We start from the raw sequence: 22,446 nt of genomic DNA on the forward strand, positions 1-22,446 counted from the left end.
GGGAGGGAGGGAGGGAGGAAGGAAGGAAGGAAGGAAGGAAGGAAGGAAGGAAGGAAGGAAGGAAGGGAGGGAGGGAAGGAAATGTTTTATTATGAAATGAAGATGACATTTTCTTTTCAACAAAATTATGGACCATCAAAGATTACAAAAATTAAAGTACTGCATTTTGACGATGCACGTTCTAGAAAAACCAGAAGTAATAATATATAATAGAACCTATTAAAGATCTATTCAAAATTTGAAATTGGTATCTGCAAGATGAATACACTGAAGGCTCAGAGATGATAGCTGATGAGTAGTTAGTTTCTTTCCGAAGATATTTCCCATTTGAAGTATATATATCTTTGAAAACAGGGAATATAAGATAGAAACATTTTGCTTTACTATATTTAAATTCTTATCAAAAGTTTCACTCTCCCGTTATTGCTACTCCTGTAAACTATTAGAAAAAATATTTTTTTAAATAATTAAAACTCCAAGTGGTTGATAAATAGAGAAAACTACTCATTCCTGGTATACTGAGATTAAAATGTATATTTTCTATGTCTTCATTGTATACTTATCAAGTTATCCTTTATCATACAATTATTTATGTCTTAGCTTACCTCTTTTCTGGACTACCAGCTTGCTGAGAGAATTCAACAACTACTTACCGAGTAAACATTAAAATTCCCGAAACTTTTGTTGTGTGAAAATAATTAAATGATTGGAATTAGAGTGCACATGTTTTAATGGAACTATGCCTACCTTGGAGCAGGAATTTTTTTTAGACGTCTAAAGCAAAGCTAAATTGTACCTAGTCTTGTCTAATACAACCAGTGAACTCTAAAATACATTAGATTAAACCATTAAATAACAGTGACTATAATGCAATTACATTTGACCTCTTCTCAGTGGGATTTCACCAAAAATATACTTAAGCATCACTAAAGTTCAAGGAAAGGATCTTAATAAAATGAGAGTACTAACTTCCTTGAGGCTCTTTCTAGCTACGGACTTAAAACCCATTGAATTGGAATACAGGCCGCCAAAGAATGCCTTATTACAATCAGAGAAGATTTTGATAGGTGAGTACACTCAATTTAAAGAATATAAATGACACAAAAAGCAGAATAAATTACCTTGACATAATTCTTGGCTCAAGTAAAAGTCAGACAGTAGCTGAAATTTTAATAGTGGAATAACTTCTAAGGGATAAACTTTAACTTATATTAAACTTTAATCATAATAGCTACAGAGATGAAAGCTAAAAAAATTATTAAAATTACTAAGCAAAAGCACACTAGCCCTGGTCCTTGTACTGGACGTTTAAATTGGTTTCTTTATCTATAGTGAATATAAAGAGGTCTGTGAACCATGTGATTTCTTCCTCACAGAAATTTGTCTCTTTAACTTGGATGACTCTGCCCAGAAACCCATGCAATTTATTAAGCCCAGATAGAAGTTGGTGAAGAAGGAATATGAAAATGCCAAGCAAGATCCTGATATGTTTTCTTAAAAATAGTCTACCTAAATGAATAAAATTATCAGTATAGCTGTCACTTAAGAAAAATGTGGTAAGCCACACAAAATTGAAAAGGAAATTGGAATTACTGGAAGGTTGATAAAGATAAATAAATCTGGAGGAATATACCTTGACCATCTGTAGTATCAATTTCCAAAAAAAGAAAAAGAAAAAAACCCATAAATTGTGTTTCGATGTTGCAAATAATGTCTATCTTGACCAGTTTTAATAGTTCCCTTATAAGTAAGTGACAAGTAGACTACTGTAAACCCTAGGAAAAAAAGTGGAGGTTAGTCAGTTTCAAGACAGCTACCATAAGACGGAATCAATCTTTTTCTTTCTCTCTCAATCTCTCCCCAGCCCTCCTCTCTCTGTCTTCCCTAAGGTGGGTTATGAGTTACTAAAACACATCCTATATAATGCTGACCAACTGTGCAACCAAAAAATCTCAATATGAAGATGTTAGGTCATTAAAAGGATAAAGTATTTCTGGAGAGGGGAGATCTTCGGTATTCATAATATACCTAAAATTACGAAACGTACATACAGTTCTATGCCAGTTGCCCATAGGACCAGTGTTGATAGCATGCATTCACTGAAGAAAATATAATTTATAATTTTCTTCATGTTTCAACTTAATATAGAGTGAGTCAGTACAAGAGAATTTTGATTCAATACAACCAAATGAGCAGATCTTTATAATTTATACTGGTTTATTAAGATGGTTCCTATAATTGAATTGAGGATTATTACTGACCCTAGGATAGTGCATATTCACTATTCACAACAGAAAATCAGAAAAAGCAATTCAATTAATCTTCAGGTTATAGACAAAATCTTAGCTAAAAATTTTTAGGATATCTTAGAAGCATTTTATTTGATGGGATAAAAGGCAAAACTTGTGACTTATGTCATCATGTCAGCACATTTCATCAGCAAGGGTTTTCAAATTAGAACTGCAATTTGGGCTACTTTGGAGGGTGTGACAGTATTCTACAAAGGAAAAACTGAATCCCAGAGGGAAAATCAAATTATAGTTTTAAAAACTCATTACCAATAATTAATAATGAACTCTAGCTAAACAATAACAGGTGTTCCACTAATCCCAAACAGAAACAGATGGAAGCACAAATGTTTTATAAACAGTGGATACATGCAGAGCAATAAACTTGGCAAGAATTGTCTTATTCTTTAATTGTCAGTCAGAGTCAATGTCTCATCACTTACATTTTCTCTAAATTAATATGCCCAGATTAAATCTGTGTTTCTCATTCCTTATTTTTGAAAACGCAAGTCATATTTAGGACTTTTTCACTCCATGTTTTGTATTGCCACACTGACAAAGAATATTCCTGAACTTTGTTTAGGTACATTTACATGACATCATATCGTTTATTAAATGAAACAACAGGCATACTACAAAGGCTTCCCTTCTCTCCCTTCTTCCTTTCCAACTCCTGGACAAGAAATACTCGCTTTTCAAGTATTTCTTTCATTTCTTAAACCTTCAAAATAATGAATGTAGGTAGGTTAAATAAATTAAGAAGTCAATTAGTAAGTCAATTAACGATACAAAGAAATCTAATCCCATAGAACTGGGAATTATTTTTAGGGGTTGGAATACTCGATAGTGTGTAGATCTGAACTTAGGACTTTTTAGAGTATGTTTGCATATGCCTTTAGAAGGGTTCTCTGTGTAGTCATTAAAAAATCATCTTTGCTTCATGCATAGATGATTTTATTATTTCTTCTGACCTTACTCTGTTAGATTTTCAGAAAGAAATGATTGGTATTGTGACTGTTAAACTACTAGCATCCCTCACTGAATTTCTTAGTGCATGGTTCTCTGTGTCCTGAGACTTTCTTAGGAATTATATTTTATGATCAATAAATACTATGAATTATTTCAGTGGGACAGAAAATACATTATTTTCTTCAGGTAATGAAATTTTAAAACTAATGGAATATGAAGAAAATAATACATGTTAGTCATTTATTAATTCGTGATCATCAGCAACATAGATTCATCTCATCTCATATGTAAGTAAACACCTAGTTGACTTTATAAAAATTATGTGTAGAGTATGACTTTCTTGAACCAACACAGGTGAACAAAATGGTCAGCACACCTCTGATCTAAAATTGAACTTTTGGTCTTTTGAGACGGAGTCTTGCTCTGTCACCCAGGCTGGAATACTGGGGCAAGATCTCAACTTACTGCAACTTCTGCCTCTCAGGTTCAAGCAGTTCTCCTACCTCAGCCTCCCAAGTGGCTGGGATTACAGGGACCCACCACCACATCTGGCTAATTTTTGTATTTTTAGTAGAGACAGAGTTTCACCATGTTGGCCAGGCTGGTCTCAAACTCCTGACCTCAGGTGATCCACCCGCCTCAGTCTCCCGAAGTGCTTGCATTATAGGTGTGAGCCATCGAGCCCGACTAAATTGAACTTTTAAATTATTTATTTATTTTGAGATAGAGTCTCACCCTGTAGCCCAGAATGGAATGTGATGGTGCCCTCATAGCTCATACACCCCTGCAGCCCCAACCTCCTGGGCTCAAGCAATCCTCCCACCTCACCGTACCAAGTAGCTGGGACAATGGGTACGTACCACCATGCCCAGATAATTTTTATTACCTTTTTGGCCAGTCGCAGTGGCTCACGCCTGTAATCCCAGCACTTTGGGAGGCCGAGTCGTGCAGATAACCTGAGGTCAGGAGTTCGAGACCATCCTGGCTAACATGGTAAAACCCCGTTTCTACTAAAAATACAAAACTTAGCTGAGTATGGTGGCAGGGGCCTGTAATCTCAGCTACTCAGGAGGCTGAAGTGGGAGAATCACTTGAACCCAGGAGGTAGAGGTTGCAGTGAGCCGAGATTGCACCATTGCACTCCAGCCTGAGTGACGAGAGTGAGTATCCATCTCAAAAAAAAAAAAAATTGTAGGGATCTGGTCTCTCTAGTTTGTCCAGGCTAGTCTCAAACTCCTGGGCTGAAGTGATCTTTCTGCCTCAGCTTCCTAAAGTGCTGGGATGACAGGTATAAGCCACCACACCCAGCCCTAACATTGAATTTTTGATATATACACACTGAAACTTGTAAGTATTGAGAGGTTCTCCTCATGTAGGGAACTCACCAGGCAGGCGGAGGTGAAATGAATGAATTAAAGTTATAACATTTGTTTATAGTCACTAGATGGTTTGTCAACAATGCAAGGTTGTGACTGTGGTCTTCATTTTAAATGTAAGAACACTAAAGATGAGGTGGAGTTCAACTATTTGCTCAAGACCTAATACCAGAAAAGGATGGAGTTAAGAATTATCACTGTATTTCTATCCAAAGCCTTGTCTTTCCACCATATCACACTACCTTCCTGAAGGTTTATTTCCGATTATGCTATGTTACTATACACAAACATCGATAGTAATTAGCTTCACCTATTAAGTTATAATATTTCATGATTTTCCTCCTCATTTAAATTTCTTACTGAAAATGCAGAAGAAGGAAAAGAGGAGGAGGAGGAGGAAATTATTTAATTAGAATAAATTACTGGGATCAACATTTTCTGGAGTCAAAGGTTCTCATTGTCTAGTTTTCTAGAGCCTAGATGTGTTACCTATTTGTTTTAGAAATGAAATGTCTCCTTGACAACATACGCATAAATTATAATTATATAATTTAGAAAGGCTTTCACAAAAACAGTTAAGAAAATAAAAATATAGTGGATTTAAGCAATTAGCTTCATTTATTCTCATATAAATGAACTCCTTTCTTAACAATACTGTCTTCTTGGAAACATTTTCCCAAATATGAACATAGTTCTGTCCTTTTATAAATCTGCAAAAGGCATAGTACAAGCAATCAAGTTACTCATACTTAGTTCAGATGTTAGTAAAAAATACCTTTTTATACTCTGGACAACAATTAAAGATATAAGACAAGGTAGATATATTCCTTTAACTCAAAATCCTTCCCCATTGTTTTGAATATTAATTCCAAGTTTATCTGTCTCCATCAATAGTTCTTTGGAGTGGCTAAACCGAGTTCATGTATAAGGGAGAAAATTTTAAAGTTTTGCAAAACAAAGCGTAAATATTTGAAATGTGATGATTTTAATGTGAATTGTATTCACTACTAAGAAAAGAAAGATATTTTCATTGTCATGGGTCTTTTCTTCTAAGTTTACCAAGAATAAAATAAGATGATTCACTGCTTCACTTCAAGACATTATTAAAGATTTTAGCATTCTTTATATAGAGAGATATTAGCACATATTTTACATTTCAGCTGACTTCATTTGCAATAGGCCATGCAGTGACTGAAAGTAAAATTAAGACTTTAATGCAAGTTATTACCGCTACTTTTTATTGGTTTTATTCTAGATCTACACATGCATTATGCAATTCTTAAAAAATGAAAATACAGTTAGGTACATAAAAAGCCAACAATCTTAGAAACAAAGACTATTAAAACAGACAAGTACAAGAATTGCTTGGAATACCTGATTTTAAATCCCCATGGACAAACATGTCAATCATATATCGACAGAATGCATACTGATCTGACAGAGTAGAAAGAAAAAAAGCAATGAAAAAATGTCATCAACACGTCATTTTTCTACAGAGAAATGATTTAACAAAACAAACAAAATAGCACAATTCTATTTTGGTTACTACAATATTTTCTTTAAAAAAAAATAATTTGCACTTATAGGAAAATACAGAAGGAAAGAAAGACAACAAATGTAATATTTCATTTCTTCCATACAAAAATAACCTTAAAAACTGAAAAGGACTAGTTCAGTGTAACCTTATAGTGGTTGTTTTCAAAATAAAAATCTGTTTTTTAGAATAATTGATTACAAAAGTCATCATAGTAAAGCAATTTTTTCCCATTTGTCTTTTTATAAACTTTCAATAAAGAAACAGAAGTTTTACAAGAGGAAATTGTTTCCAACTTGGAGTGTTTTATCAAATACTCGGTCCCAGCCCTTCTGCTAATTGTCTCTATGGAGCTGCAGAATGTCTTTTCCAAAAGACCATCAGGAGAACTAACCTCTTTGCCACCTGTTAGGTGACCTCTGAATAAAAATGCTGTTTAATTGGGAGAGTAAATCAAGAACAGAGTAACAGAACCAAATAATATTGTTGTTAAACTAATCAAATGAGTAATCTTCTTAAGATCATCTTATGATGTTGACTGGTTTATGGCCCATGGTGAAAGTAAACAAACAAACAAAAAAGAACATAGTATGTAAACATCATTTTGGGCAGACTTGGTCTTCAGGAGTTGGATTTTTTCTATTGCCTCTAGATTAAAGACATTGCACTTAACTTTAAATCCTCACAGAACTTTAGATTCTCCTGAGGTCAACCCAACTCAAAGCTCAATCAATGAATCTTTACCATATCTTCTTTAAAGCATACATATTATGGAATAATTTACATTTCAATATTCCTGAAATATGCATTTTATTAATTCACCAAATCCAAAGGTAGCTTCAGGACCAAGAGAGTTTATTGAATTTAAGCAACATGTTACAATCTTAATTGCTCCAAATTATGCATGTCAAACATATGAAATAACAAAGCTTGTTACTAAACAGATACACCTATAAGGATTTTTGTAAATCTCATTCTTTTGGAGTAGTAACAGCATTTTTAGAGGAATCCATTTTATTATGAAATTCTGTTAGGTCTTTGAAAATAAATATAGTTATTGAAGAAGATATAAACATATAATATTTTTCATTAATGCCTAAATATGGGCAGGCCAAAACTCATAAAGTTCCAAAAATTTAGATGTATTTTAGTTGTTGAAATTGTAGCATATTTTCCCACAGGAGAGGTAGGGAAAGGGAAGGAGGCTAGTCCTCAGGTCAGTCCATGCATTGATTTGCCCTTTGATGTACTGGCAGTAATAGCTGGAGTTTCTAATCCCAGGACCTGGGACCCCTATGATTGGGAAAGACATAAGGCTAAAGTAGAGAGTATTTTCTCTTTCCTAGACACAAGACTGTTTTCCTGAGCAAAACTGTAGAAATGGCAATTTGACTCAAAGACAAAGCAAAATGAAAAAGTACATTTTGCTTAAATGAAAAGTTTGAAGTTAGACCAGTATGAACTTTTTGAAATTGGCAGTATGTTCCCTTTATTTCAGTACCTTAAGTGACTATACTATTTTTAGATTTGTTCTCTTTATACTCTAGGAGTAGTACTCAAAGGGCAACTTAAACATGAGAAAGAGAGGGGAGTTGTCAAAATACATATTTTTGGGCTCCATCATCCACAAAATTTAAACGCCATAGATCTGGACCCTAGGAATATGCATTTTATACAAACTCCTTAGATGAATCTAAATAGACTGCATTTACAGAATCACTGATCTAAAATCTTTCATTCATTTTTCCCAAAATAATTACTCTTAAAGGCACTATAGACTCCCATGACAGCAAATAAGAGTGTTTGTTTTTATTTACGTTGGAAGTTTAAAATGCAGGGACCATTTGTAGTATAACATCTCCTCCAAATGAAATATTATCTGCCCCAAGTTGCGATGGGATGGTTATATACATAACATGTTGAACAGTGTACTGAATTAATTAAAATCTTCACACTTCGGAGATTCTTCTTTAGCTGAACGCTGACAGTGTAATGAAATTTTTCAGCTTGTATGCTGAAATATTATCAAAGTACAGTCAGCCCTCCATTTCCCTGGGTTCCACATTTGAGCATTCAACAAACCACACGCCTGTAATCCCAGCACTTTGGGAGGCCAAGGTGGGAGGATCACTGTAGGTCAGGCGTTCAAGGCCAGCCTAGCCAACATAGTGAAACCTCGTCTCTACTAAAAATACAAAAACTATCTGGGCATGGTGGCGGGCACCTCTAATCCCAGCTACTTGGGAGGCTGAGACAGGAGAACCACTTGAACCCAGGAGGCAGAGGTTGCAGTGAGCCGAGATTGTGCCACTACACTCCAGCCTGGGTGACATAGTAAGACTCTGTCTCAAAACAAACAAACAAACATATATATATATATAGTTATGGCTATCACGTTGCATCTGTACTGAACATATACAGACATTTTTCTTATTTTTTCTAAACAATACAGTATAATAAGTATTTACAAAGCATTTATTAAATACATTAGGTAGTATAACTAATCTAGAGATGATTTAGTGTATACAAGAGGATGTGCATAGGTTATATGCAAATATTACTCCATTTTATATGAAAGACTCTGCACATCTGTGGATTTTGGTATCCACAGGGAATCCTGAAACCTATCCCCCACAGATACTGTGGGACAACTGTACCTTACTTATATTTCTTATATTTCCTAGATCCAAAAATCATTCATTTAATTAATACACCAACAGCCCAATGAACTTCTAATTATAAAAATGAAATTTCTTATGAAGTCATAGGATTTTTTTTAACCTAGAAAATTATTTGTTACAACACTTAGAAGGTTTTGTTATATGTAAATAGTGCTCTGATCTTGTATTCTAATGGCACCAATATATCAATAGGAATATGAGAAAGATGTTTTTATTCCTATCAAAGCTGATAGGAATTTTCAACTATTTTAAGTTAGGATGCCCATTTCCACCTGTCCTTGGCAATGACCTTAACAATGTATGAGAATTCTAGGTAGGTATGGGTTGGGAAGTCTCCAGTTTGTTTGCTTAACCTATCTAAGAATACAGAAAAACCAAGCCTTCCTGATTTTGAAAGATTTGTTTTGTAAAGTGTTTCTTTAAACCCAACTTAAATATCATAGCAGAAAACTTTTCATAAAGAAAATATAAATTGTCCTGCAATTCTAACTTTCATAGTTCTGAGATAATAATTTATATAATGTTAAATTTGCTCATCATTGTAAGCACTTTTTTCCCAAATAAACACCCTTCTTGGAATAACACATGCTGTCCTCCATTTCTCTCCTTGATCCTCAGGAAGCAGTGATACATGTCATTCAAAGGATACCTAGTTGGTGTTCCCTGTGGAGTGGTAACCAAGGGAAAATACATTCTGGGTGCAGAGTGTCAACAAAAACAAATAAAAAAAATGATGAAACCTCTAATGAGGATGGGGCACATGTGGTCCAGTGCTCTATAACAGATTCACATTAGCTATAATTTCTCTGCCTGCCGCAAATATTTAAATAGTTGTTTAAAACGAAAGAATGAATGAATGAGCAAAGTGTGTGGCAGCTGAAAAATTTGTTTTTCCTTCCCCACGGACCTCCCAGAGGTCATCAGAAAACTAGGGAGCAATGTCTGATTATGCCAACTCTTCCTACTCTATATAAACAGATTTAGATGGGTTCATAAAAACTAGATTATTTGATACGTGTTTGTGTGTGTGTATGTGTGTGTGTGTGTTTTTATGGTAGGTATGTATATACATATACATCTTATCCCTAATGCTTCAAGCAGAAAAAGAGATGTATTATTTCCATATACCATACTGAGAGTAACTACATTGAATATATTCACATGTATACTATGCAATTCAATAATTACTAATAAACATGTGCCATGTAAAAGATCTGTTTCCAAGTGAGTGAAGGACCTATGAGCTTTGTTTCTTTGAAAAGAAGTATTTAGAAATCTACATGAAAAGAATGCCTCAAACATATTAGGTCTAACTTAACTATGTGAATGAGTATTCTCTTGTCCAAAAAGCTAACTCAACAGTTACACTAAGTCATCATATAAAATTTTCAAAACCAAAGCCTCAGAAATTTTTAAAAAAATTATATCTTTGTTTATCTTGTTTAGTTAAAATCATAATGTAATTAGCTTTCTTTAATTTAAAAATGCTCTTAATTAAATCTTTACTTAGTAAAAAATAAATGAAAAGTAAAATGACATATTTACATGTCTGATCTGCCATTAGAGGTTAAGTTTTGATTACTTACCTAATGACACATTTATATAATTGATGGCAACTGTTCTCAATACTGAGACTTGCTTTAGCAATTGCAATTGTTTAGCTGATAAAATCACATTTGTGCTTTTGTTTTTAACTCTAAAAGATATTTGAATGTCTTTTTAATAGATAAATAGCTCTTTGTGTAGAAATAAAAATAGTAGACTGAAAATGGATATGGTAATATAATGCTGTCTTTAATAAATCTGATTGCTGATAGAAATGAAATACAATATTTGTGGCCTGGAAAATAAATATTATTTTAAAGTGTTCTGGTGATGAGTTTTTATCAATAAAATATGGCTCCCAAATTCCCAAAGATATGAAAAATTAACATCAGAAAACTACATTCACATTCCTAGTTGCTAAATAAGTATTTTGACACTTCCAAATATAACTGGCATCAATTTTTACATTCTGCATTTATGGTTAAAAATTAGAATGTACTTTGTAGGTTTTCACTGATTTCATGTGATTATTTTTCTTTTTGAACAACCATCTAAAGTGTAAAGGATTTTAGGATCTAAGTAATCATACCAGTGAATCCAAAGATTATTTCGGCCTTTTTTTTTTTTTTAACCACAGTAAAATATTGTATTCAATGTATTTTCTCTTTATTTACTTCATTCTTTTTTCCTACCAAAATACATCATTAACGACAAAATTTTGATAGAAGTAATAATTAACTTTTAAATTTTTTTCATGCTGATATAATCACCTTGAAAATTGGAAAAAGTTTTAGTGCTCCTAAATTTTAATATGACTTATAACTTAAAATATTAAGTAAATTAAAATTATCTAAATTAAAAACTTTGTAGATCACTAAAAAAAGAAAAACTCTTTCCTTTTTAAAATATGTATCTTTTGTCGTATAAATCAGAGTTGACAAATACTACATGTGAATCGTTTACAAATGCAAATTCAAGAGAAAAAAGATGAAAATACAGTATGAGCGGATTGCAAATTTCATTCCTTGTCCCTTATAATGAAGAAAAATTAATTTCAGTTTCATCCTCTAAATAGCTTGCTCTGTAACAAAATTGTAAGATGTCTTAAACTAAAATCTAATAGAAACCAATTCTTTGACACAGTCCTTAGATAACATTAATCAAAAGTTCTACAAAGTAAAGAAAAATTTGGTTTTGCAATGCCTCTAAGAAACATCAGTTATAGAAATAGTCCCTACATATTAGATCCCCGTATTCTGTAAAGGAGTCTCAGGATTACATAGCAACCTGGAGTCAGGAATGGACTTAGGAAAAGAAAGAGTCAACGAGTGCCAGAGATGTGGTACAATAAGACCCTTAGTTGCCCTCCTAAACCTTCAGCTCTGTATATTCACATAGCAACCTTCCATAAAAAAAAAAAAAAAAAAAAAAAATCAGGTTTATATTCCACCTGCATTTAAGTGCTATATTTTTGCAAAGTGGGGATGTAAGTTTGACATCACTCTTGCTGAAGAGTGGCACAATATGTCACATTCAGAGCTTTCTAAAGTTAGAAATTTAGTCAATGGAAACTGAAAAAGAATCTTGAGAGCTGTCTTCTCTATAACATCTTGCCTATTAAATAAATTTAAAAATTTGATGTATATTCTAAATGATGTGCTCTTGCCAATGCAACAGTAATGTATGGATAGTTTTTATGATATTTACTCTATATGATGCCAACATGTGCCCCTTAACAAACTCCTTAGGAATTGCTGCCATTTTGGAGGACCACTTTCCTCCAAAGAGTACGACATATGCAATCTTTATTCCACCTCTTAATAGACATTCCATATCTCAAAAATTCAACATTTATCCCTAATCTTTATACGATTTTGGATGCTACCTCCAAACCCCTTTTAAAAATATTTCAAAATGCCCCTTTAGATATGTGAACACATTTTAGTATTTTTATAAATAAACATTAATTTCCAATGTACTGTATTTCCTTTCTGATATATTTACTTTAATGTCTTTTACCCCCGTTTGAAGTCTGGTTTTGGTCTTTCTCAGCTTTTAATTTCACTGCATGTGCTTCTTGCCCAATATTCTCTTAGAACCTCTGGCAGCCTCCTGCTCTGAATGTTTACCTTTCTGTTCATGCTTTGACACAGCTGTTTTCTCTTTGTCCTCCTTTTCTTTGGGTTTTGATGGTGTTTTTTGTACTTCTTTTACTTTTGCAGCTGTTTGCTTCACTTTCTCCTGTTTTCCACCTTTCACTTCCTTTTTAGTCTTTTCTTCACTCTTTTCTGCAGTCTTAGCTTTCTTCTGTTCTGTATAAAGTTAAGAGATGTTGAAATATTTTTGTTTATTTACAAACATAATGTTTCATCTGTACTATGTCATTAAGGAAAATTGGAAAAGAAAGAGGGAAGAACGGAAAACAATGAAAAATACTGTTCTTAACATAAACACTTGTGAGTTACCAGAGTTTTATAGTTTATAAAGTGCTATATTAGATAGACTACTAAAAGTGTTGTGGCTCTAATTTGTACATGAAAACACTATTTTTTAAGGCAATAGTAACTTAGCATGTCAACAAGGAGGCATTTGTAGTATGCAGTGGATGGATATACAGGCATGTTCAGTGAAAGACAATGTCCATACCAAAGAGTCCAGTGAAGTAGTCTCCTTTTATAAGCACGTGATCATTTTGCTCCATAACTGAAAGATCTTAAGGGTCATTCAAGAAACTGAAATGTCAATAGTCTTTTTTAAAGACAACAATTAGGAATGTAAGTGTAAAATTATCCACATTGGTGTTGACTGATAGAAATAAAACAATAAAATCCATTAGAGGATAACTGAGAGACATATAGTCTCTAATGATTTGGCTTTAGAAAAACTGAAAGTGCAGAAATTGAGATATTGGCGCCTATTTATCTTAAGTCAGCGACAATTCTACTAGTTTTTAAAGTCCTTAAACACATCCTGAGAAATTCAAAGGGCTATAAATAAAAATATATATGAATAGATACATAAATTAGAATATATACATATATTACACACATATATTCTTAATTTGATATTATCTGCATTTTGGAAGAGGGAACTGGGATGCAAATTAACTAGTCTGTGGATCATTCAAGCATCTTTTAAAAAGCAATAATAATGCAGCACATAATGTGTGGAAAATTGTTCATAATAGATCCTGCGTATTGGACATTCCTTATGATATGTGACTACACATAACCACTATATACCACAGCAGCTCTACTGCAATGTTGGAATCCTCTGTGTCATTTGCTAATGTACTATGGAGCCTTTATTGTCACCCATGTTAAAGAATTTGATGAAGGCCGGGCATGGTGGCTCATGCCTGTAATCCCAGCACTTTGGGAGGCCAAGGTGGGCAGATCACGAGGTCAGGAGATTGAGACCATCCTGACTAACATGGTGAAACCCCGTCACTACTAAAAATGCAAAAATTAGCTGGGCTTGGTGGTGCATGCCTATAATCCCAGCTACTCAGGAGACTGAGGCAGGAGAATCACTTGAACCCGGAAGGCGGAGGTTGCAGTGAGCCGAGATTGGGTCATTGCATTCCAGCTAGGGTAACAAGAGCGAAACTCCATATGAAAAAAAAAAAAAAAAAAAAAAAAAGAATATGATGAAAAAATGTAATCAAGTTTATTGACTTTGGTACCCTAAATGATGATTTCAGGCTAAACCAAGATAATATCAGAAGGTCCCATTGAGAGAATGAAAATGATAATGCCAGATGCTGGTTAGTTTGCAAAACAAAAATCATCTGTGGTACTGCACTTAATTGACTATGCCAGCACTTCCCAAAACACTGTTTCTCAGATACTTCAGATATTTACAGGAAGATGTTGATACTGTATTAGGTGCTGGAGAATATTCTCATGACCAAATTCATTTGGAAACCATAAGCTAACCTGGTCATTTAACTTGGACTTTCTCAAAACTGAAGTGTATTGAGAATTTTTAAGAAAGGGAATTATGATACACATTATTCAATATTGTTTAATCATAAAATCATCATACAAATATTACCCAATTACTGCATAATTTTTTTTAAATTGAGATGGAGTCTTGCTTTGTCATCCAGGTTGGAGTGCAATCGCATGATCTTGGCTCAGTGCAACCTCTGCCTCTCAGTTTTAAGCAATTCTCCTGCCTCAGCCTCCCAAGTAGCTGGGATTACAGGCTACCGCCACCAAGCCTGGTTAATTTTGTATTGTTAGTAGAGATGGGGTTTCACACGTCCATAAACTTTCAACATCTTTGTGGCTTCTATGTCTACACTCAGGGGATTTTCTTCTTCTTCCTGTAAATCATTTCTAAACTTCCTTTGCTGGTTTCTGCTCTTTCTTGCAGTAAACTCAAACATTTCTGTGACTGAAACCAGCAACTTTCTGCGCAGGACTTTAAATTGAAATCATACCAAAATTCCATACTGGAATGTTTATTAGTGTCTGTCTGGGAAGAAAGTTTCACTGGAATGGTCCACAGCGCCTCAATCTCATACAACTCATTATATGTTCACCTAAAAACGCTTCTAGAGACTTTGTGTTGACCAGGACTCATAGCTAATTGCTGGAGCTCTAAAAATCAGCATAATAATAAAACTATCTGAATAAATTTTAGCATAGCAAAATTAAAACCCTGCAGTATCTGACTTCCTCCTATCTCCCATCTTACAGCATCTTTCCAAAAATTTATTCCTCTACTGAACGGCTTTCTTTCTTTTGAATATTTTATGTATTTTTCCATGTGTCAAATATTGTCAGACTGAATTCTCTATATTTTCTATATTTTTCCACATATTTAAATTTCTTTTTCTTTTTTTGTTTTTTTGTTTGTTTGTTTTTGTTTAGACAGACTCTCAGCTCTGTTGCCAGGCTGGAGTGCAATGGCATGATCTCGGCTCAGTGCAACCTCTGCCTCCCGGGTTCAAGCCACTCTCCTGCATCAGCCTCCTGAGTAGCTGGGATTACAGGCATGTGCCACCATGATCCACCATGATCGGCTAATTTTTGTATTTTTAGTAGAGATGGGGTTTCACCATGTTGGCCAGGCTGGTCTTGAACTCCTGACCTCAGGCAATCCACCCACCTCAGCCTCCCAAAGTACTGGGATTAAATTTCTTCATGGTCAATTCATATGCAAAAAAAAATGGCTCTCCCAATTGAATTAATAATGTCTTCCCCTGAGCTTCCATTTGCCTGAATTTTTATTAAAGTATACATTTTATTCTTCATTATATATCTTGAATTATAGATAGTTTGATCTATCTGTCTTCCCTACCAGACAGAGAGTGCTTGGGGGTAGGAATTCTATTATTCATTTTTGTATCACCATAGTGTCTAGCACAATGCTTTTTTCAGGGAAAACACAGGATAAATGTATACTTGATTAGAAATTTTGATGAAGGAGAGAGTAAATATTCCACTATACTCAGATCATATGTATAATATAGTGATATAGAGACTGCATATGTACATATGTGTTTAGAAATAAACTTGTCTAAACCTGTGAAATTTGACAGCCTTTTTTTGTTTATACTAATTGGTGTGAAATTGCTATATTTGCTTACTCTAAATGACAGCTATTTACTCCTTGTAAGTTACAGTTGATTTAACCTTAACTTGTAGTATGGAATTATAGATGTGTGAAATTCAGATTTATTTTTAATGCCATTATAATTTATAAGTGGGCAATTATTATTTTCTAAGAGGTATAACCACATATATAGCCAACTCATTATAATCATTGACCTTAAGTATAAAAATAATAAAATATTTTCTACCTATTTTAGACACTTTTCAATCACCTTCACCCTGGAAATAGATAACTTTGCCTTATACTAGAAAAGAATGAGTAAGAACTAAACAATGATGTGGCCATAATAAAGAAAATATCATGAAACTAAAGCAACACCCAACTTCTATTTAGTTTTAAGTTGAGTAGATATTCTTCAATTTTGTGCCAAAATATTTTTCCTGATTTTTCCCTAAAATAATTTAAGTGATGAACTTTATTAAGGAATGAAAAAAATAAAAAGTATTGCCATGGGTATTCAAATCACCCGGTTTTATTTAGGAAGGCATTTTATTCATGACTTTTGTCAAATGGAAAATAAAATGGCTAAATCAAAAAAATTACGTCAGCATATTTCATTCGATCTTGGAATTAGCATGATCCATTAGCTACTGCATCAGATTCAGAATGTCTGATGCCAAAGTATTGAATAGAACAATATCCCTCAATAAACATACTACACATCTTGGGAGTTAGAAAATAACAAATTTTATATCTCATTCCATAAAGAACTGCAAACTGCTTAACTTATCTTTGCTTCAGTTTCTTTGCATTGAAAAAAAAAAGAATCTCCACTATAGCTGCCTCTTCCTCTATGGAAGCTGTGGAGATAAGTAACACTGAGCAAACGAATTTAAATTCTGCAAAATAAGTACATAAACATTTCTAATATTATATCTGCATAATCTGCATGTCTAGAGCTCTTGGAGTTTCCCTAGAACTTGGTCAAAGTTTAACATACAGCAAGAATTACTATTTCATTATTATTTTACATTTGAAAAATCTAAGTATCAAAAAGCCATTTATCAAAGATGGTGCAACTAAATGAGTCAGGAGTAGAAAGAGTAGAATCAGAATGACTAACCCAATTTCTAATCACAATAAATTTCACACTTATTAATATTAACCTGAAAAGATGATACAAAAAAATGTACTTTAAGACATATAAGGGCAGATGTAAATATACATGAACCATGTGAAAGTGATAAAATGTCTTCCTGAAAGTGACCAAGGAAACAATAACCTCTCTTCATCAAACACACAGACATCTGAAGGTCACACTGACATCCACATCAAATAGACAGCCTGGCCCAAACTTGGCTCACCTCACTCAACTTCTCTTTTCATCATTGTTTTCTTCTTCTTCTACCCTGTCTTTGTTATTTTTAATGAACTACAGAAATAGGCTAGTTTTCTTGGTGGATATGGGGTCCTACATATGTATCAAGGTAGACATTAAAGGTCCACTCTTCCCCAGGAGGAATCCCTGAAGTGTTCTAACCAATGACTGCCTTTCAGCAAGCAGTATGCAACAGAGCAAGAAACATGCTGGGTTCTATGCAAGTGCCTCTGGAAATCACAGCTCTTCAAAGGGAGATTCTACTTTAACTGATCACACCTTTCAAAGATACTTTATAATTTTTTCTAACTTTAATGTCACATAGAAGGCTTATGACTTTTTTATCTTATTTTGTTTCACCAGAAACCACCTATTATATAAAGAACACTTTCTATTAATTTCTTATAATATAATACATACACATATAAAATAATAATAAAAAGTATATACTGTATACAAACATGTGTACACACATACAAATACATATACAAGTTGTAAACAGACATATATATATTTATGCATACATATATATACACATATATATGTATGTTTGTGTGTGTATGTGTATGTGCATGTGTACCTTCCCCAGAGGAAGGATGTAAATATGTAAATGGAAAGTATTTATGGCAAGCAGACTCAAGATGGCCCCCAGTGACTCCCAACTTGTGGCATTCATATCCTTGCGCAATCATCTTCCCTTCAATATGGGTTGGCCTAGGAATTTGCTGCTAACCCATATGGCAAAGGTGATTGAATACGATAAGATTGTAATTTCTGTCTTCCTGTTTCTCTCTCATTAGGTTTAATGAAGCCAGCTGTCATGTTCATAGGACTCATATGTCAAGGAACTAAAGATGGTCCGTAGCCAACAGCCAGCCAGGAACTGATTGACTAGTAGTCCTCGAGGAACTGAATCTCACTAACAACCATATAATGAACTTAAAAATGGTGCTTCCTCAGTTGAACTTTCAGATGAGACTGAAGTCCTAGTTAACACTTTGTTTGCTGCCTTGTAAGATTGCGAAACAGAGGCCTGAGCTAAGCCATGCCCAGATTCTTCATCCACAGAAACTGTGAGATAATAAATGTGCATTGATTTAAGCCTCAAATATTGTGGTAATGCTCTACAAAGCAATGCGTAACTAATGCAGTATTCAACAAATTTTTGGAAAAACTATGATGCTTGAAGACATGTATTTAATTATTTTTGTGGAGAATACTCAATTTATACTTACCGCACCTGGGTTTTTAGTCTTACCCCAATCATCAAGTATTTTTATGACCTGGCAAAAATTTGTTTCCCTCTCTCTAGAGGTCACTTTCTTCATCTGTTAAACTAGGCAATTAATTTATGTGATCTTTAAAATGTCCACTAGATTTCATACATCTATCACATAAGATTTCATGTATATGTAATGAAAATAAATTATATATATGCAAAATGTGTTTTCATTTATATCTATGAAACAGGAGAAACAAAATAAAATTACTTTTATTTACTGTAATTTAATCTTGAAAGTAAATTCATATTATCTTCTAAAAATGTTTCAATTTATAATTCATCCATATTAAATTTAATAAAATGATATTTGGTTATCTAATGGAAGATTTATTGAAAATATATCTGCTTCAAATATCTCATTATTTTACATTTAGTAGATAATCAAACTAAATTTTAAAAATGCTTCTAAGTTTTACCTAAATGGGTAGTTTCTTAAAACTACTGAATTGAAGCTTCTAGCTGATCGCTTAAAATGTATATTTAAAAAAAAAAAAGGGAGAAGTTTAAATGTAGGGAATAGGATTAAATTACCAAATAAAATCCATTTTTTTTCTAGTAATTGGCAGATAAATTTAATACAGAAAAACTTTATTGTTCAATATGCCAAAATATATAATATTAAAGTGACATACTAATGAATATATTTGGCATATTATTATGGTACTTTCAGTTCTCAAACTTTTAAAGTAAAAATATTGATCAAGATTTATGTATGACCACTTTTTTTTTTTATTTAGACAGTCTCACTCTGTTGCCCAGGCCGGAGTGCAGTGGCACTATCTCAGCTCACTGCAACCTCTGCCTCCAGGTTTCAAGATATTCTCCTGTCTCAGCCTTCCAAGTAGCTGGGATTACAAGTGTGTGCCACCACACTTTGCCAATTTTTAAATTTTTACTAGAGACAGGGTTTCACCATTTTGGCCAGGCTGGTTTTGAACTCCTGACCTCAAGCGATTCACCTGCCTCAGCCTCCCAACATGCTGGGATTACAGGTGTGAGCCACTGTGCCCAGCCAATTCTTTCTTTTTGATACAAGAAAATAATTTACTGTGCAGAAGTTGTCTATTTGTCTATATTTGCTTTGGTTACCTATGCTTTTGAGGTCTTGCTCAAGAAATCTTTGCCCACACCAACGTCCTAAAGCATTTCCCCAATGTTTTCTTCAAGTAGTTTCATAGTTTCAGGTCTTACATTTAAGTCTTTAATTCAGTTTGATTTGATTTTTGTATATGGTGAGAGATAGGGGTCTAGTTTCATTCTTCTACATAATCAGTTTTCCTAGTACAATTTATAGAAGAGACTGTCCTTTCCTCAACATATGTTCTTGGTGCTCAGTGGCAAAATAGAATGACTATAGTTAACAATAATTTATTGTATATTTCAAAATAACTAGAGAGTGAATTTGGAATGTTCCCAACTCAAAGAAATAATAAATGTTTGAGGTGACGGATATCCCAATTACCCTGATTTGATCATTAGATATTGTATGCTTGTATCAAAACATCACATGTACCCCATAAATATGTACAACTACTATGTACCTATAAATATTGAAAATAAAGAAATTTTAAAAAGAAAATTCTGAATTTGAGTATTCTAAAATCAAATTCAAGGTATAATACTGGTGAAAAATTGTGAACCAAATATGTTATTTTAGTTTCTTTATTGTTGTGGTAACAAATTACAACAAACTTAGCCAATTAAAATAACACCCACTTATATTATCTTCCAGTTTTTATGATTCCAAAGTGTTGGCTCAGCATGGCTCTAATGAATTCTCTGCTTAGGGCCCACAAAGCTGAAATCAAATTGTCACCCAGTCTTTGTGTTTTACTGGAGACTAGAGGAAAGAATTGGCTTTAATGCTTATTCAACATGGAGGCAGAATTCATTTTCTTCTCACGTTTTCAAGCCAGTCAATGGGCAAAAGTCTTCATACTTCAAATCTCTTTGTTGTCTGCTGAATCTCTCCACATATAAAGACTCATGGTATTACATTGAACCCACCTGGATAATCCAGGATAACCTCCCTATTTTAGAACAATCTTCACTGCCTCTGCAATTTTTTTTTTTCCATGTAATATAACATAGCCACAGGGATGACACCAAGGGGTGAATGAGGGTCATGGGGCTCAAAATTCTGTCTACCACATATGATGAAGCTCTTCATTTTCCTCTCACATTTTGAGATTCTCTAGTAAGTGTTCAGTTTAATTATTCTTTTAGATATTAAATTTTAAATGTAAGACCAAATTAAATTTTTAATGTAAATAAAATGATAAAAGTTTACAAATATCCAACTATCTGTTACCCAAAAATTACTCTTTCAAAGTAAAAAGAATTTAGTTATGGAAATAATAAATTGAAAAGTTACCTTTTGCCACTGTCTTTGTTTCTGGTTTTTCTTTTTTCTCAATTTTTTCCTTGTGAGTTGCTTAAACAGAAAATTTTACATTAGTACACAGTTTTAATAGATTTCAAAACCAAGCTTTCTTTTGACCTCAGCTTCATAAGTGCTAAAACCTAATATGTAATATTTTGAAAATTTATGACATTAATAAGTCTAATTCAGAAATAAAGAGTTACCAACGTAATAACAGTTGTATAGAATTCAATGTAAAAGTCTAGGCATTAAGATTTAGCTTTTTGAAAATCAGATCCACTCTTTTTCAAGTCATTATTGCAAATAGATAAAGCTTTCAGGGAAGACAAACTGAGAGGGAAAATTTTTTATAAGAATTTGTCAAAAAATATATCATTATGTTTATTTTTAAATTTCAATTAAATTGTGTCATTTGGTAGATTACCAAATAATCATACATTTTTTCAATATTTACATACTACTTTTTCAAGAATAACAATGGTAATTAAATAAACTATGAAAATTATGTAGTAAAATACGAGATTTAATTGGACAGTTGATAAAGTATATGTATTGAATTACTAGAGAAAAAATTAGTTCCACAGATTTCCATTTCTCCAACGTATAACAAGAATAGTAAGAATGTACATCAGCTTTACTTACATCATCAAGAAATGTTTAAAATATATACTCAAAAATCTATTATTTTTAAATACAGTTGTTGAATAGTGTCCTCCAGAATCTTGGAGAGATGATTTAAGCCTTAGAAAGCCTAATGTTCAGTTGAAGACCAGGGTCCCTGACAGATGCAGAGTTGCTGAGAGCCCAAGTGCCTCCTTCTCCAGAGTTTCAGCCTCTCCACCACTCAGGCCTGCCCACAGCCACCTCCACTACCACTTGGGATTATGCATAATATATTAGACAATGTTAACAAAAGGAGCATTATGCTAGGCTAAGCAAGGCACTAGACACATAAGGTCACAGGATTACATTATAATAACATATCTCCTAAAAAGTAAACATCTTTTAATTGGCATAAGGCAAATAAAAGAGCACTTACAATGTAGCATTTTATTTCTGCTTTTCAATTTGAATACATTTTTCTGCAGCACTTATAATTTAAGGGCAAAAATTCCTAACTTTTTTTTTAATAGAAAACATTTAGCTACTGTGAAGTTTGAAAAAAAAAATCACAAGGAATAGCAGATTATTTCATTAAGTCAGAATACACAGAACCTAGTGCTAATAATTCTGCTTAACCCAATAGCAGGCAAGAAAAGGTCACCTATTTCTAGAACAGAGAAAGGAGATGGTTGTATTGAAGTTCATGGAAATTGAACATGAAGAAAACATGATAAGAAAATAAGAAAATAAACATGAAGAAAACAACAACTATTTAATTGAAATTTTCTTTTTTTTTTCTGTAGGTTATTGGGGTACAGGTGGTATTTGGTTACATGAGTAAG

The 22,446-nt window shown here is 33.3% G+C and overlaps 1 protein-coding gene across 2 annotated transcripts in view; it reads right to left on the reverse strand.

Moving 5' to 3' along the window:
- Window positions 1-22,446, reverse strand: part of TRDN (triadin) — a 419,992-nt gene that overhangs the window by 276,340 nt on the left and 121,206 nt on the right. The window contains exons 7-9 of one of the 2 annotated variants that reach the window (XM_011992160.1): window positions 20,993-21,052; window positions 12,523-12,705; window positions 6,008-6,067 (exon numbers count right to left, since the gene is read on the reverse strand). In XM_011992160.1, the coding sequence (XP_011847550.1) occupies window positions 6,008-6,067; window positions 12,523-12,705; window positions 20,993-21,052 (303 nt within the window). The remainder of the gene's footprint in view (window positions 1-6,007; window positions 6,068-12,522; window positions 12,706-20,992; window positions 21,053-22,446) is intronic. The other variant, XM_011992161.1, reaches the window with a different exon arrangement.

This window comes from Mandrillus leucophaeus, unplaced genomic scaffold (genome assembly GCF_000951045.1).
Source record: "Mandrillus leucophaeus isolate KB7577 unplaced genomic scaffold, Mleu.le_1.0 Scaffold405, whole genome shotgun sequence".
Lineage (NCBI taxonomy): Eukaryota > Metazoa > Chordata > Mammalia > Primates > Cercopithecidae > Mandrillus > Mandrillus leucophaeus.